This window comes from Phaseolus vulgaris, chromosome 2, assembly GCF_051622355.1.
Source record: "Phaseolus vulgaris cultivar YP4 chromosome 2, ASM5162235v1, whole genome shotgun sequence".
Lineage (NCBI taxonomy): Eukaryota > Viridiplantae > Streptophyta > Magnoliopsida > Fabales > Fabaceae > Phaseolus > Phaseolus vulgaris.
The window spans coordinates 8,402,100-8,421,225 of NC_143499.1; the positions used below are offsets into that span (position 1 = coordinate 8,402,100).

General features: G+C 30.1%; 1 protein-coding gene across 2 annotated transcripts; it reads right to left on the reverse strand.

Annotated features, from left to right (window-relative positions):
* Nucleotides 1–2,931: 2,931 nt before the first annotated feature.
* Nucleotides 2,932–7,502, reverse strand: LOC137810563 (ATP-citrate synthase alpha chain protein 1). Of its 2 annotated transcripts, none has more exons than XM_068611907.1 (13): nt 7,210–7,502; nt 6,618–6,726; nt 6,019–6,195; nt 5,747–5,908; nt 5,557–5,637; nt 5,365–5,416; nt 5,124–5,238; nt 4,902–4,983; nt 4,053–4,148; nt 3,860–3,961; nt 3,552–3,668; nt 3,341–3,457; nt 2,932–3,226 (listed from the first exon to the last, which is right to left on the reverse strand). In XM_068611907.1, the coding sequence occupies exons 2-13, from the start codon at nt 6,714–6,716 to the stop codon at nt 3,155–3,157; spliced, it is 1,272 nt and encodes a 423-aa protein (XP_068468008.1). In that variant the 5' UTR covers nt 6,717–6,726; nt 7,210–7,502; the 3' UTR covers nt 2,932–3,154. The 2 variants fall into 2 exon arrangements, with proteins under 2 accessions (XP_068468008.1, XP_068468006.1); XM_068611905.2 differs by having other exon boundaries at nt 6,973–7,335.
* Between the last annotated feature and the right edge of the window lie 11,624 nt (nt 7,503–19,126).

Here is a 19,126-nt window from a genome sequence, read left to right on the forward strand (position 1 = left end):
AAACATAAAAAAAATATCATAATTTATTATTCAAATAATTTTTAATAATAAAAATAAATTTATAATTTACATTTTATACCTTTAAAATAATTTTTAAATTCCAACTATCATATTAGTTAAAAATTGTGTAATATCATATAACTACTCCCCCTAAATCTATTTTCGTGTGTAAGATTCCCTTTGAAAATTCCTTCTTATCGTGTCCAAAACAATGCAAACTTCGAATTGATTTTCTCACCCAAGTTGTAGCTAGATTTATTTTTCTTGGACATTTCATTCCTTATCAACAAATATTAACCTAAAAAGTTACATGTGTGTGGATCACATTCAAGCTCACAATTCAATGAAATAATTATATAGAGAATATCTAGTCACTGTTATAGATGCTTAATTCATGAAAATGACTATCCATTTTTTTTCAACCATATTATTCATTAAAAAATTGATTTTATTAATTATTAATTTTTAAAAATAATTTGATAGATTATTTTCTGTGAGGTTTTTTCTTCAATAACATTTTTTATGAATAAAATTTAAAGTTGGATTTTTGTTTAAAAGAATTAAACTCGATTTACTCCAACCAACCATTTGGTGGCGGCGGACTAGTACATACTACTTTTGTTCATCATAAAAATTATTCTAAATTAAGTTTAAAAAAATTATCCTTAAATTTAAATCTAAAATAATATTATATTTTACATTGTTTATACTTTAAGCTGTTTTTACCTTAAAATATCTTAAATACAAAGTAATGTTTAATTTCAGTTCCTCTAATTTGTTTTCCTTCTTAACTTTTTAAAATGCAGTCCAAATACTATCATCTAAACTGCTTAGAGAACCGAAAATAGTATATTTTAAGATTAGAGGATTGAAAAATGAATAAAAATTTTAGAGGAATTAAAAAATATTTTACCTTTAAATAATATATCCTTGTATTTAAATTTTTTAAATTAAATAAATTAAAGTCAAAGGTTCGTAAAATTGTTTTATTTTAGTTTTCATTAGAAATATATTTTAAAAAGTTTCATTTGTTTCGCTATTTAAAAAAACCCCCCAAATTTTACTTGCCTCTCTTTTTAGCCCAATCTTGAGCTAATGGATCTGGACAAATGCTTCCTCTGCACCCAACACTTTTGAACCTGCACCCAGCATAATTTCAAAATTCTAAAAATACCCTTTATTTCCGAAATAAAAATTCGGAATTGAAAATAATGCATTCCGGAAAAATAGATCTGGAAGAGAGTTTTGTGTTCTGGATATAAAAATCTGGATAAAAAAGTCCGGAATTGAAAATAATTGATTCTGAAAAAGGGGATCCAGAATGTAATTTTATATGTACCCATTTTTTAAGGGTATTTTCGTAATTTCTCCTATGATTGGGTGCAGTGATATAGTGCAGGAAGCAATTGCCATGGATCTGTTTAACCTCTTCCAGTCCAATGGGCTCACTTTACCTAATTTATGGAGAAACTAATTTCAAATTTTCTTTTTAATTTTATTTCCCAGAAGTAACTTATAGATAAATTAATTCAAACAGGTTCAATATGTATTTACTTATTTCAATAACTTCAAAATTAAGTTTTTGATAATTAATACTTGAAATATATTTTTATATTTTTAATTGTAACCAAGTGTTTCAAGTTTTTAATTGATGTAGTCAACTTATTCTTCAAATGTTGTGATTTACATTTTCTTACAAAATATGTGAATTAAACTCGTCCAAACATTTTAAGCATTCATTCAAAATCCACCAATGAAAATTAATGTTTAACCAAATTTAAATTATTTTAAAAGACCATCTTTAAAATCATAACCTAACACTATAAAAAAGTCTTTAAGATTTGATCAATTTTTGTATTTCTAAACCTTTCAAATAAAAAAAATTCAATCTCAAAGTCATCCAAAAGCTCTAAATATTTGAGTGAAAAAAAACAGGATTAAAGGCTTTTTATAGAGAGGAAAATTAAAAAAAAGGGACTTTATTATAAACTGAGTAAAATTTATTGAGAGACTAATATCACCATAAATTATAATTGAGGGACCTTTTTAATTTTTTGAAAACATCTGGTATCTCTTCATCGGTTCCTTTAGAAAAAAAAATCTTACAAAAAAAGTAAGACTAGTTCTTAACAAATATTTCAAAAAAATTTAAAAAATAATATTTATTAAATTAAATTCTGTATTTACTTCTTTACCTCATTGATCCCATAATTGAACATAAAATTTCAGTTTAAAACTAAAACTAATTTTAAACTCATTGATCCCATCATTATTTGTACCAATTGAATCTGTATTATTAGTTTATTGTATAATGGAAGCATATCTGAAGCAAGTAATTAGAGTTTTGGAAATTTCATTCTTGAACTATAATGTTTCACATGCATATACATCAATACTATAGTGTTAGTCTGGTGGTAATAAATGTGTTCGTAATCATGCAGTGTTTTTAAAGTGTTAAAAAAAATGCAGTAAGTAAACTAGAGATACAGAGAGAGAACAAGGTACTAATAAGGTCTGGCACCTTTAAAATGATAATGTTATTGAAATTGGATCAGAAATTTTATATAGTTTAAAATGTAAAAATAGAATTAAAAAGAAGAAAAATTATCTTAAAAAAGACATCAGATGAGCAAATGAAAAAAAAGTTAGTCGTATTTATTAGCATAAAATATGGTTAGAGTTAGATGATATAGGAATATACACTAAGACCGAAATCCAACTAATACCTAACTGATCAAAGTCACCAAATTAGATAATGTTATTTGGAATATTGGATTATGAGAAGACCAAGATTGGTTGGAAGTTGGAACTAGGACAGGTAGTGGTTAGGTACTCACCCTGGAATGGATGAACCAAATGTTGTTGGTATGATGAAAAAATTGACATACTAGATAATAGTTGAAAGTGTGAAGATGTGAACACTCTTGGAAGTTAAAACTAAATATGGTAACGAAATACTATTTATTATTTGTCATGCCATCAATTCTACAAAAAACAATATGACAATATTCATGGTCACTTTTCTTGGATGGCTTGAATTCATAAACATATGCTCTAATCAAAATTCCCAATTTCGGAATAAGGATGGAAATTAAGAATCAAGTTCACTTCACACTTGCCATGAAAAATATTATGGATGAAGGTGGTGTCGACCTTAAGCAGAAGCAGTAATGAATTGTATTGCCTCTTTGCATATACCAGTCATTGTGGCTTCAGGTCCATAAATCTGTAGGAAAGATAGATGACCAAGAACATTAGACTTCCCTCAAGCCAAGTTTTCCTAACAACATAAATTGGTTGTTCAGTACGATATCAATAATAGAGACATGAATTATGTTACCTCAATGGGGATGCCAATCTCCTCTCCAAGTGCTCGCATTAAAGTTAGACCCTTCTGGTAGTTGGGCCCTCCTCTCCTCACATAAATGTTCATCCTTGCTGCTTTCAATTTTGACTCCTGAATAGCAATAACTCAACATTCAATTCACCCTACCTACTACAAGAAGATTATCGTAATATATCTGAACCAAGCTCCATAATCAAAGGCTTACCTTCTCCCTCAGTGCCCGAATTATACCACTAAATGTAGCAGCAACATCAGTAAAGTTGGCTATGCCTCCTCCTATCACAAGAGCTCTCTTTTGGCCATCAGGGTTTGCAGTTGCACACTGTAGAGAAAAAAGGTGATTATAATAGATGCAACATGTCTGTGGTATCTGGTTCAAAGTTACTATGCAAATCATAGGCTAATATATGATGAGACACTTCAAACAAGAATTGTCTTGTCTTGTAAGCACGAATTTTAAATCATCAAATCAATATGTAGACCAATGATAAAACAGGGATATAGGTTAATTACATCAATTACAACTCTGGCATATTGTAAGACTTCGTCTTCTTTGGGTGCACCACTGTATTCAGCATAGTTTCCAAGCTCAGATGCAAAGCCAAGATCTCCAACCTGTGTTAATATTGTATGACATAAGATGCCACTTAATGCTACAAAATATGGATATTTGCCATGAATTTAGTTTCAATATAGAGAAACACACCGTATCAGCATAGATGACACTGGCACCTCCCCCAGCTACCATTGTCCAAATTCGTCCCTTAGGGTTCAACACAGTGAATTTTAAAGATGCACTTGTCTGCAAGATTAAATAAGCAAGCAAATTAACTACCAGAATAACAACTATAAGCAATAGTATTATTGCATTTATCAATACATTATTCTGTTAGAGGAGTATGTGTATGGGTATTAAGACCAGGTGATACTGATAACCATAAATGTTTCGGTGCATTTGGGTAAATAGCTTAATTAAGCTTATATTTTATAATAACCTTTTATTACATGATAGCTTATATTAAACTTGACCGCAAAAATTGTTGAAATTGTGAAGAGCTTATTTTGATATAAGCTAAAAAGAGCTTATATGACTTATAAGTTATTTTCATAAGTTCAAATATGCTGCACCTATAAGTTCATTCCTGCCGCCCCCCCAAGAGACCTAAACCATTTTTACTTCCCTATATCCTCTGGCCAGATTTCAGAATATTGAAATTGTAATAGTTTTTAACAAAGGAAAAATTAGTATGTACTGTGTACACACACAAACAAACAAATCTTGCGGACACAATTTTAACTAAATTGAACAAGGTTGTAAATGCAGCTAAAAAATTTATGCATCTCTTCATCAAATCCATGAATAAAGATTCAATCGTGGGTGGCCCTTTTCATCTAACAGGTTCATTACCCAGCTACAGAATTATAACTTTCACATTTAGTAAGAAGGAAAAAAAAGTATGTACAGTGTACACAGACAGCCACGCAAAACGCAGATGCACATGTTATGTTTAACTTGATTGAATAAGATTGTACATGCGGGGTAATATTTATGTACCTTTTCATCTAATCCATGAATGAAAGACTCGGTGGCACTCATAACCCTTCCAAATGGCAGTGGAAATTCAATGTCTCCCCATCTACAAATTCAATCACATATGTTAATTTAAAAATATTTACAGCAAAATATACATCAATTTTACATTAGGAAATAGAAATATAGTATTCTATCCTTGAAAATAACACTTGGCATTTATTAGACGTAAGAAAATGAACCCACTTCTTGAAGTTCTTGAAAGCAGCAGTGTCATCTAGCTCGCCTCTCATATCCAAAGGATAAGGCTTTCCATCAACCAATGTGAAAGGATTCAACTCTAAGAAAGTGAAATCCAGATCTAGCACAAATGATAAGCAAATAAATAAATACATAAAATAAAAGAAAATGGTACAATTTAAATGTAACTTTTAATAAAGTTGATTACTATTCTATTTTGATAACTTGGTAGATATATTTTGTATACCTTGAAACAGCATGAAAACCACTTTAAGAAATTCCTCAATTTCTCCCTTGATCTGTAGGAAAAGTATAGGATTCAATCACATTGTTGGATTGGTTTACATCAAAAATCAAAGTAAGATGAATAAACCAAGTATGGTAAAGAGTCGAAAGTTAATCTGTTCATAGAACAAATTAGTAATTTATTTGAATTTACCTCCAAGGGAAGGGTTGCAACAAGTGGGGCAACAATTTCTGATGTAATAGACACTCCAGTTGGAATGAATATAGTCTTAACCTGAAATATGAATAAGCCATAGTAACTTAAACAAGGGAAAAATTTACAGCACAAAATATAGAGTATTTAACATGAAATGTGAAAGATATGCATTGTAGTAGTGCAGTACCTTATCCCAGTTATCTTCAATTTCAATTCCTCCACATTCAGAAAAGCTTATGCTGTTGCCGAGTCTCTCAGAGACTATGTTAAGGTAAAACTCTTCATCGTGTGGGATGAAAGGTTCAACAATGAAAGTTGTTATGGGTCCTTTGCATCCACTCATCTCAACCTATATATTATAGAAAACATGACTAAATAAATCAAGGTTGAAAGGGAATCTCGCAGAACAATGGCAAAATAACTGCAAAATAAAGAGGAAAAATCCCAAGAGTAAAGCACCTCTTTTCCAAGACGCTCTTTCACAAATGAGACAACCTGTGCAAAATCCAAATTCAAAGCAACCAAACCACTTTTGCCACGCTTTCCAAATAACATGTCAGGTTTCACAACCAATTTAGAAGATGAAAGCCAAGGTTCCTTCTCTTGTAGCTCAGTGAAATCAGTTGATGCATCAATCTTGAGACAGATAGAAACAAATTCATTAATCATTACTCAAGTTTTATATTCACCATGCTACATGAGCCACATACAGAATGGTAAAGGAGTATAAATTTAATTAGAATGCACTAACATTGTAATGATTTTTCCACTGTCCTCCAATTTGACAAATCTATTGACATTTACAATAACTACTAAAGTCACACTTGAGATGATTTTAGATGGTTGACAATATAAATGAAATTATTTAACATTGACAGTACAAAAAAAATTAAAGTCAGAGACACTCTATTTCTAGATGGTTGACAATATAAATGATCTTATTCAAGCATAACTGAACTTAAGAGTGTGTTGAACTAATTTTAGTTGATAGATCATAGATCTTATGCATAATAAACACATCAATGTTTATATTTCCTTCCAATTATAAGATTACTCACTTGTGCAGACTTGATTGGCAAATCCTTGCCAGAGAGTCTCTTAAAGTGCTCTTTCAACAACCTCTTGGAGTCGTACTCTCTGATCTTCTTGCGCGCCATTTTTCTTACTCTATTTCATGAACAAAACAACCCAATTATCAATGATTCATCAAAAGTCAAAACAGATCTGAAGAACCACAACCACACATGCAACAAATTTAAACACCAAATCCCATCAGAATAAAAATCAGAAAGACCCCATCTCAAATTCGCTTCAGGGGGCTCAAAATTCACATCAAAATCGAAGCTTTAAGGCTGAGAACATTGTACGGGAACATGAAAGAAGGGATGAGGGAGAAGAAATGCTGGGAATTACCGTTAGATGAGGAAAAGGGCGTTGTGAGTGGTTAGATCTAACAAAGAAGTGAACGAATGTGGAGAGTTTGTGATGGGTGTATATATAGTGCAGAATTTGATTAATTTAATATAATTGAATTTGTGTTGGAGAAGAAAGAAATGGTGAAAAGAAAATGATAGGGTGGTTGGGTTGGTGAAGTGTGAGGATGAAGAGGAATTAGGCAAGAAGAAGGCATACACATGAAGGGTTACCCACCTACTACTCCTTCCTTTCGACCAAAGTCTTAGCTTCAGTTTTCATTCAACTACTTCCCTACACACATCCAATGTATGTATTTCCAACTTTGTTTCCTACAATAGATAACAAGACAGAAAAAAAAAACCAAATTAATTTATGTGTTTTGATTCTAGAAATATAAATTAATTGAAGTAATTTTAATTTGTAAAAAAATATTTTTTTTCTCTTATTTTTCTTTCAAATTTGTGAAGGTTCTACTGAATATGATTGAAAAAAAAGGAAGAAAGAAAAAATATATTTTTAAGAATGATATCTTTTAATTTTTTGTAAAAAGATGTTTTCTTACAGCATAGTATACTAAGAATCTTTCTATGTGCATTATTAAAGTGAAATTTATTTATTTTAATAAAATATTGTGATATATAAGTTCACAATCAAACATGTTCTCATTGAGAAATATCTATTCTTTGTTTTTTTTTAGACAAATAGATCTTTTATGCATGGAGCTGAGTATAGTTTTGTTGGGGTGGGGACATCATGTCAAATAAATGATTAAATATAAATAAATAATAAAAAAGTAAACATTAACTAGACTTATTTAATTTATGGTAGTTGGTGATTCTACTGCTATAACTTCATTGGTATTGGCTATAAATTTTCAGTAAAAAAAAAAACATCTAATATAAATTCATCGAGAATTTTATTTTATTCTTGTAGCAAAATTAATCTATATAAGAAAATATGAAGCAAGAAAAAAATACATAATTAATACAAAAATTATAAGCTGATGTTACAATTTTTTATGCGTTAAAATTCTATAACTAAATTGGCATAAAAAAATTGAACAAATTTGATTTTGTCGTTTAAGAAACATTATCACAATCAATTTGAACATGATACATAAACGATAACCTACCCACTTTACATGTATGCATTACAGCCTTGGATGTGAGAAAGATTCAAAATAATATTTATGATGCTGAATTCAAATGGCCCTCCTCTTTTGAACTCAATAATAGTTTTTATTTGCTAAATTTTGAATTTGGACCCAAACATGTTATGTTGATAACAATGGCACCCTTGTGTCTAACCAAAATTATTAGGGGGTGGCAAAGTGGGATGGCCGCAGTAAAAATGCGGGACATACTGACGTTTTCAACCTGCTGACCCGCATTAGCCTGCCCCGCACAACTTACGGTCCGCACAGGCCAACAGCGGGGCGGGGCGGGCTGGCCCCCTAGCCCGCCAAAAAAATAAAAATTAATTGACCTGACAGCAATGGTCCAATGGAGGAGTGATAACTTTGAGTGAAAGAAAATTAGGTTTTCACTCAAATCACAACGTAGTTACGTTGTTCCAAAAAATGCACACGACGTACTCTCCTTTGCAGCGTCGTCACTCGTTCCGCTTGCGACTCCGCATGGCTTTGCGCGCTATTGCCTCCACTCCTCCTCTACGTTAAAAAAAAAAAAAAAAAAGTGGGTCGGCTTGCAAGCCCGCGGGGCAACCTCCATGTAGGGCGGGTCATGAAAACCAACCCGCATTTTTACGGGCCTAAGCGGGGCGGGCCGACCCGCTTTGCCACCCCTAAAAATTACCAATTACTTCTAGATTATCACTCTTCAAATATGAACGCACTTAATTTAAGGATAAAAGATCAATTATATGTTATTCAATTATAGTTATGATTTTATTTTTAGAGTATTGATCACATTTTATTAATACACTATATCATGAAATAGAAATCAATTTTAGAGACAAAAAATAATTAGTTGTTATAGTGACTAAATTAGAGACACTAAAACAATTTTTGGTTTCTAAATTAGTTTATATTATTGTTAAACGTTTTCTAAATTGGTATCTAATTAGCCATCAATTTTTTTCTACCAAATTTAGAATATAAATAATTGATAGTTAAAAACATTGGTAGCTAATTAGATATCAATTTAGAAACTATTTAACAATCATAAATAATATAAACTAATTTAGAAACCAATTTTTTTTTAGTTTCTAAAATGATATCTAATTTAGTCATTATAGGAACTAATTATTTGTCTCTAAAATTGATTTCTATTTCATGATTTTTTTATAGTGATAAGTTTGGATTAATGTCTCTACACTTTACTTTATTTTTCCCATAATCTTGCATGAAAAAAAAATATTATATATTGCTCATTATATTAAAAATATATTCATTTACATTCATAAAAAAATGTGTTTTTAGTATAAAAAAATACCAAAATAAAATGCGTTTTTCATATAATAAATTAGTATAAAAATAAACTTTAAATGGTAATAAAGTTTTACATTATTTCAACTTGCACTACCAATAGAGATGGATTTTACACAGATCTTTTAAATGGGATTGAAAACGAAAAAGGGCACTGAATAAATTTATAATTATTACTTAATATAATTTGAAGGTTGACACTTGAGAATTCAAAATTCAATTTTATTAATACAACCTGGTAAGAACTAAAAACACATGTTTTAATATCCTCAGAGTTATTATTTAAAATTTATGAAGTCATATATAAATAATAAATTTCATTTATGATCTCATTAAACTTTAGTTAATACTGACAGAGTTTAAGAGAATATGTTAAGGACTATTTAATAGTAAGATATAATAATTAAATAATAACAATAAAAAAATGTGAATGTAACAAATTTTAATCTTATTCTATATTTGATATGTAGAATAATAACATTTAAAGATAAGAAGTTGTGGTGTACTATTACTATATAATTAATATGATAATAATAATAATAATGATATAAGTAATAATATTCACATTATAAGAAAAAAATATGTTTAATAAAATTATTTTTTTAGTATTTTTGATGATTTTAACTTTTGTAAATCAAACGTTTTGATTTACAAGGGCGGCGGTATAAATAACTATACTTGTAAATGAACTTAATTACAAAAATATCATCGCGTTTTTTACGTTCGAGCGTAAAACCGCACTAAATAAATTGGATTTGTTTATACATTTTGCACTAGTGAATATGATGGACTTATACCTTTCAACTCAATAAAAGTCCATCCTATAGCTTTTTTATTTACTTTCAACACTAGTACTTGTTGCTCTTCTTTTTTCTGATAAAAGATTGCTTATGATAATTGGTTTCTCTCAATTTTCTTCAAGAAAAACATACTTCATATGAGATGACAACGGTTTTAATTCTATTTTTTAGGACTGGCTTTATTCAATTGTGATTCATCAAAAACCTCCTGATACACTTCTTTGCCTTCTCCATTATAAACAATCCTTGACTTCCTTTTCTTCCCAGACTTCTAGATCTTCATGACTATTAGAGACTGTTTTCATCAAAGAATCATTTGCAAATATTTGTCTTTGATTATCCAAATATAGTTCATCAAGTACATCCATTATAAAACAATCTCTCTGGTCAATCGAATGTTTCATAGCTTCAAATACATCAAAGCTAACTTCTTCATCTTGAACTCAGACTTTTAGCTTTCCTTCATCCATATCAATCATAACTTTTGCAGTTTTCATAAATGGGCATCCAAGAATGAGAGGTACTTCAACATCTTCCTCTATGTCCATGTGAATACTTTATTGATCTGTCAGCTAATTGCAATGTCATCCTTGTAGGTAATATTTCAACATTTTCAATTTTTTCAACATTATTATATAATAGAACAAAGATGAATAAAAGAAAACAAAGATGAACAAAAGAGTAAAAGGAAGGTAAAGGATATGAGAAGGAATATCTTTTTTTTATTATTATTCAAATCAAAACAAATGGTCTGAATATATACAAGTAGTAGACTCATTATAGGTTTAACTAAAGAGGGAAATAATCAATAATTAAATACTAGAATCATAACACACAAAGACAAAATAAAGGTTATTCACCTCTATAAAGAGAAACAACTGATAATTAGAAAATACACCCAATTATTCTCCTCTATAAAGAGAAACAATAGATAATTAGAAACGACACCCAATTAATATTAGGATCCTTCTATAACTCTGGTATCCGTATCCTTTAATACCCCGCCACAAGCTGGGGAACAAATATTGATGAGACCTAGCTTGGAACAAATATTCTTAAAAAAGCTTTGGTATAAATATCAGTCAGTTGCTCTGTGGTGGAAATGGGAAGCAAATGGATGAGACCCTTCTTTAACTTTTCCCGGACCACGTGACAATCTATTTCTATATGTTTTGTACGCTCATGAAACACTGGATTTGCTGCAATGTATCTTGTTGAGTCATTGTCACAGTATAAAAGAGATGGTTGCTCAAAAGGAACTTTGAAATCTCGAAGAAGATAATTTAGCCATTGAATTTCACATGTAACAATAGTCTTTGCCCTGTATTCACCTTCACAAGAACTCTTTGATATTGTTCCTTCTTTATTGGATTTCCAAGATATGAGAGAATTCCCAAGATACACACTAAAACCAGTCATTGATTGTCTTAAATCACCGCAGGTGCCCCAATCACTACCACAAGAGGCTTTGAGATAAACAAAGGTAGTGGAAGAGAAAAATAGACCAAGACTTGGAGCCCCTTTAATATACCTGAGAATTCTAATCGTTGCATTATAATGAGCAATTGTAGGCTTAACAAGAAACTGAGAAAGTTGTATATATTACGAAGTGGACTTTAAGCCTAACTCAACCCCATAAAACCGACTCATAAGGTTGAGGTTTGCATAGAAAATGTTATGTCAGGTCGAGTATTAGTGAGATACATAAGCCTTCCAATCAATCTTCTGTAGGCTTGAATATCTGTGAAAGGAACACTTCCAATAGAAGAGAATTTCTCATGATTATCAATATGAGTGGGTGCAGGTTTGCAAGCTAAAAGACCTGCATCTGTTAATAATTCCAATGCATATTTCCTTTGATTTACCATTATTCCTGTCTTACTTCTTACTACTTCTAGACCAAGAAAATATCTTAAATTCTCAAGATCTTTAATCTTGAATGTCTAATTCAAGGCTTGTTTGATTCGAGCAATCTCTTCTTTATCATTTCCGGCCAATATTATATCATCCACATATACCAATAATGTTGTAAAAGATCCTTCAGAAGAATTAATGAACAAGGAATGATCATTCATAGATTGAGTATATCCCATAGAAAGCAAAAATGATGGCAGTTTGACAAACTATATAAAGCCTTTTTTAGTTTACAAACTTTTCCTGGTGGAATAAAAGGCAATCCAGGAGGAGCAACCATGTATACATCTTCTTTAAAATCTCCATGTAAAAAAGCATTGTTTATGTCTAATTGTTTCAATTCCCAATTATAAATAGAAGCTAAAGAAATAAGCAACCTTATGGTGGTCATCTTTGCTACTGGAGAAAAAGTATCAAGGTAGTCAATGCCTTCTGTTTGTGTATATCCCTTTGCCACTAAGCTTGCTTTATACCTTTCAATTGTCCCATCAGCCTTATATTTTATTTTGAATACCCATTTGCAACCTATGGCAGCTTTGTTCTTAGGTAGAAGAGCAGTCTCCCAAGTTTGATATGACTCTAAAGCAGATATCTCACATTGTATAACTTTTCTCCAACAATCATGTTTCACAGCTTCAGAATAAGTGTTTGGCTCAACATGTGAAGAAAGAGACATATCAAAAGATTTGTAAGAAGGTGATAAATTGCTATAAGACAAAACAGAATTCAAAGGATATTTAACTCTTGAAGATGTACTGGAAACATTAAAATTACAATGATAATCCTTTAAATACTCAGGTGGTCTTTTTATTCTTGTGTTCATTTGTACAGATGGATCTAATTCAGAACTTTGTTCTATATCATGAATTTCATTGAGGTTTTGGTTTATATGGGAACAATCTTCTTCCGAAACCTCAATTTGTGACTCACAATTATTATCACTGCTATTTTCAACATTATCACAGGGTGTATTATCACAAGGTGCAAGAATAGCTTGTGATGGTTGACTTAAGACAGATTGATCTTCAACAAACAAAATTTGATCATTAATGTCAGGACTGTTAGTTTCATTGCTAGTATCTTGAACCATTTGGTATGGAAAAACTTGTTCATAAAAGACAACATCCCTAGACACAAAAAATTCTCTTGATAGAATATTCAACAAATTATATTCTTTTGTCCCCCTTTGAAAACCAATAAAAACACATTTTGATGCTCTTGGATCAAATTTCCTTCTATTTCTTGACAAAGTGCTAGCATAACATAAATAACCAAACACCTTTAATCCATTAAAATCTGCATCAGTTTTGAAAAGCATTTCATGAGGAGAATAATAGTTTAAAACAGGTGTGGGAAGCATGTTTATAATATGTGCAACATGTATCACAGAATATGGCCAATAAATTTTGAGTAAATGAGATTGTATCATAAGAGCTCTTGCTACATCTAATAAATGACCATGTTTCCTTTCAACTATACTATTTTGTTGTGGAGTATTGACACATGATCTTTGATGTAGTATTCCTTTACTGACAAAAAAATTAGTCATGAAAAATTCAATTCCATTATGACTTCTTATTATTTTTATTGTTGTCTCCAACTGTGTTTGAACAAAAATAACAAAATTTTCCAAAACCTTAACAACTTCAGATTTTTGTTTCAAAAGAAAAATCCATGTGTACCTCAAATAGTCATCAACTATGGTCAAGAAATATTTATGACCATGAATTGATGGTATTGAGTATGGTCCCCAAACATCTACATGAATCAAATCAAAACATTTATTTGATTTAGATGTACTAATAGGAAAAGAAAGTCTTTTTTGCTTTGCAAAATGATAAACATCACAAACAAAAGATTTGTTATATTTAACAAAAAGAAGTTTATTCTCGATAACATCAATACATTTATATAAAATATGACCTAATCGAAAATGCTAAAGGGTTTATAGATCACTAGCACTGACATTAACAGTATTGATGATGTGTGTAGATTCAAGGGGCTTAATTTGAAATTTCTGGTAAGATGGGATCCTGAGTATATAAAGTCTATCTTGCATCTTAGCATAACCAATTATTTTCAAGGATTTTTGTCTTGAATGTGACAACCATTAGAATCAAAGGTAAGAATACAAGATAGTTTATCAATCAATTTTGTTACCGAAAGAAGATTAAAAGTGAAGCAAGGAATATACAAAACATTGTTTATGACATGATTTTGATTGAGAAAAACACTTCCAGAATAATTTGAAATGACTTGATTTCCATTTGGTAATTTGACATAAATAAGATCAATTTGATGATATGAAGTGAAGTAAGTTAAGGATGAACAAATGTGATCAGTAGCACCACTATCAATAATCCAATAACTAAAAGAAGAAATAAAGTTATTACGAGTTTGTGTTGTCATGTTGGAAGGAATAACAGAGACTTGACTAGAAACATTGCCACTGGATTTGACATGTTGTAAAAGAGCTAACAATGTTTGATACTGGTCAGGAGTAAAACCAATTTGTTGAGACTCCACTTCTGACTTTGAACCTTCATGATTCTGCTTATTATTGTTAAAATTTGTATTGTGAAAGGCTGCATGAATCTGATGATGATTCTGATTTTTAAATTTGAAATGAGGTGGAAAACCACATTTTTTATAGCATGCATCAATGGTATATTCTGTCTTTCCACAATAACTGCAAATTTTGGAAGTATATTTTCTTCCATATCCACCACCTATGCCATAGGTTGTAGCATTGTTTTTATAACCTCATTTGCTAGTAGCAATCATTGCCTTGGATTGATAGCCAAAAACTTGTCTCTCTTGTTGTGTAATGAGAGAGTAAACTCTATTCAAGGATGAATTATCTGATGAACTAACATGGTAAGGTGAACAAAGATCTTGTGAGGGATCAACAACTTCACCCATAGATAAATGTAGCAACCAGAGCTCTAATCAGAGCTCTGATACCATCTTACGAAGTGGACTTTAAGCCTAACTCAACCCCATAAAAATGACTCATGGGGTGAGGTTTGCACCCACTTATATACAATGAAATGCCCTAATCTCTAGTCGATGTGGGATCTCCAACACAACCCCCTCATGCCGAGAGTGACAGCTCGTGCGTGGGATAACATATTATAGGTGGTCCAATAACGACTCGATAACGGGTGGCCTGATAAGCCCAACAAACACTCGCTAGGATAGGCTCAAAATGGCTCTGATACCATATTATGAAATAGAACAGAGATGAATAAAAGAGAACAAAGATGAACAAAAGAGTAAAAGGAAGGTAAAGGATATGAGAATGAATATCTCTTTTTATTGTTATTCAAATCAAAACAAATGGTCTGAATATATACAAGTAGTACACTCATTCTAGGTTTAACTAAAGAGGGAAAGAATCAATAATTAAATATTAGAATCATAACACATAAAGAAAAAATAAAGGTTATTCACCTCTATAAAGATAAACAACTGATAATTAGAAAAGACATCCAATTATTCTCCTCTATAAAGAGAAACAATTGATAATTAGAAAAGACACTCAATTAATATTAGGATCCTTCTATAACTCTGGTATTCGTATCCTTTAATAAACATAGATAGAGACATGAGATTAATACTTTCTCCAAGATCTAATAATGTTTTACCCACTGTAAAATTTCCTATTGTGACTGGCAAGGTAAAACTCTCAGGATCTTTAGATTTCTATGACAAAGATTAATGAATGATGGCACGACATCCTGCTTCTAATTCCACAATCCCTTGCTCCTTTAATCTTCTCTTTTTGGTCAACAAATCCTTCATAAATCTAGCATAACTGAGCATCTGTTCCAAAGCCTCCGTAAAATAAATATTTATCTTCAATTGTTTCAGAATTTCACAAAATCTGATAAAATGTTATTCTATATTCTTCCTTGAGGGAGCACGTGGATAAGGTAAATCTAGGATTGAAGCACTCTTTTTTTATATTCTCACTTTTTTCTTTTTTTCTGTTCTTCCTGTACACTCTTTTTCTTTCTCCTTTTATTCCCCCCCTCACTCACAATTTTTTTTTCCTCAATTTTTTTTTCTCCTCATCAACAATCAAATTATCACCAATCTCCTTTCCTATAACTATTTCACTCCTAGTAGTGACTAACTTACATTACTCCTTGGATTTCTTCAACCGTTGGACAATTTGTCCGATTTGTGTATCCAAACTTTGAACAACAACGTCAAAGTTCTTTTGGTTGGGCAATGATGTTTGCATGAATTTCTCCAAGGCATCCTCCAATTTGCTTATTCTCTCTTAGGATGAAAGATATAGTGGTTGTCGTTGTTAAAAGGGGCCTTGCTTAAAACTTGATTTTGATTGCTTCTCCAACCTTGAGGATAATTATTATTGTTGGAGAACCCATCTCGCTTTCCTTGATTGATGAATTAATTTTATAAGCACACTTCCAAAAGTCACACTTTATTGGTTAACTCTGACTTTGAGAAGATTGCACAACTTATAATTATTGTGACAATTTAGTCATTTGTGCAGTAAATGTTTTGAGTTGTTGTGTCAGAATTTGGTTCTAAGCCAAAAAGTGTGTTTGAAGTATTATGATTCAACATCCCATTCTTTGGCTCATTTTCACTATCATTTTGGGCTTGATACTATGTGGATGTCATTGCCTCAATAAAATAAAATAAAATCTATACATATATATAATGGGGATTCCCCCATAACTGTTTTTGATATATATATAAAAAATTAATTTTATTTTTAGTTATTTTTGTAATTTTGTAAATATTAAAACAATTATCAGAATGAAGTTTTTGAATGTAAAACAATTTTGAATTTAGTTTTTTTTAAATATATCTTTATTTTTTCAGTTTTCACTTACAGTTTCTTTTCAATTTGAATTTATATGTGGAATTTTTATCATCGTTTTTCTCTCCTTCTTTCTCACTTTATCTCTTTTGTTCATATCACTTTCATTAGATAAAAAGATTCATTCTTCAAGATAAGAGTAAAAAGAAGAGCATGCATCCCACGTTAGTGAATATAAGTTTCTTTTCTTGATTGTTTAATTGTTAATGTTACTCATTTTTATCATTTTAATTTTTTTATTCTGCTTTTCATTTTCGTACACCAAAGGCGGAATACAGATCATTCAGATTGCACAAGTACAGAGACACCATTGTTGATGTGGACATCGACGGGGAGGATGAATGCGTTTTGAATATGACATTCTTGCTGAGAGAGGAAAGGGGTTAGAAAATAAATATTTTCTTAAGGTTTGTTATGGAGTTTCTCATCTTATTTTTCTTATTTTTTTTTATTATATTTCTCTTTTTTAGTTTTATGTTAGTAACAACAAATCAAAATTAGTGATTCACAATAATGATACAAGAATGATGACGTGATTTATTTAAAGTACAAAGTTAACTTGACATCATTGTTGATGTGGGCATCGACGGGAGGATGAATGCGTTCTAAACATTCTTGCGGAGAAGAGGAAAGGGATTAGAAAATAAATATTTTCTTAAGATTTGTTACGGAGGTTCTTATCTTAATATTCTTTTTTTTTCTTTTCATTATTATATTTCTCTTTTTTAGTTTTATGTTAATAACAACAAATCAAAATTAGTGATTCACGAAAATGATAATTGTTGTAAGTTTCAGAGTTATCTTGACATCATTGTTGATGTGGGCATATAAGGAGAGGATAAATGCGTTTTGAATACGACATTCTTGTAGAGAAGAGGAAAGGAATTAGAAAATAGGTTTGTTACAGAGTTTCTCATCTTATTCTTCTTCTTTTTTCTTTTCATTATTATATTTCTATTTTTTAGTTTTATGTTAGTAACAACCAATTAAAATTGGTTATGTTTATTGTGTTATAAATTTAAATTTGTTTAATATATTTTTTTATTGCAACTTAATTATTAAAATAATAGGTTGAAATTCATAAATGATGAGAGAAAATATTTCTATCTGATTTTTACTTAATGATATTTGATATTTAAAATATATGATGAATAATACACATAATAATATATAATATAATAATAATAATAAAAATGCAGATACACAGATTTTTTGGAGATTGGATGCAGTTACTAATTCATGATCTGACATGTACAAAATGAAAACTTCATTCTCGATTCTACAAGAATTTTTATGAAAGCCTTTCATTTGCTTCTCTTCGATGGAAGTTTGATTTTCCCATAATATATCCTCATTTTTGGCCTAATTCTTCTTTTGATGATTAATTCAACCTCTGATCAAAAAGATATATCTTGGTTCTATTTTATCTCTTCAACAAGTTTAGTAATGAGCATAACGACCCTATTGTTCCGATGGAGAGAAGAACCTATGATTGCCTTTTCGGGAAATTTACAAACGAACAATTTCAACGAAATCTTTCAATTTCTTATTTTACTATGCTCAACTCTATGTATTCCTCTCGCTAAAGCAGCCTCTGTTTTCACTAGTATATTTATAAAAAAATTATAAGAAACAATGAAAATTAGAAATGCAAAACAATTGCTTTCGTTAATATCAAATAAAAATACTCTCACACATTTTCATACCAAAACTCACATATAAAATAAAATAACCTCAATTTCTAATCACTCTCTACACTCAATTTTTTACTTTTCAATTTCGACTCATCGAACTCATACAAAATTATTTATGTATGTTAAATTTCTATCATCGTAAAAATTAAGTAAAAAAAAATGCAGATACAGAAACTCAATCGTAACTGTGTTTCCACTAGTATTTATAATTAATATAATATATAATGAGATATTCTATTAGATATATATTTTAATCTGTAACAAAAAATATAAAAAATATCTCATTTACTATATTATGTTAATTTATAACCATTTTTATTTTGGGGTTAACTGTAAAAGCAGTATATATATATATATATAATTTAATGTATAATCAATAATAAAATAGAAAAATGTTTTATAAAAAATCTCATAGATATAGATAATTAAGCCTATAAGG

What these genes read in the sequence shown, in the direction of transcription:
- LOC137810563 (XM_068611907.1), bottom strand. Translation starts at nt 6,716, where the DNA reads ATGGCGCGCAAGAAGATCAGAGAGTACGACTCCAAGAGGTTGTTGAAA. An exon ending in AAGAGCGTCTTGGAAAAGAG is followed by an intron (nt 5,909 to 6,018) that starts GTGCTTTACTCT and finishes TATAATATATAG; the next exon opens with GTTGAGATGAGTGGATGCAA. An exon ending in AGATTGGCATCCCCATTGAG is followed by an intron (nt 3,227 to 3,340) that starts GTAACATAATTC and finishes TCTTTCCTACAG; the next exon opens with ATTTATGGACCTGAAGCCAC.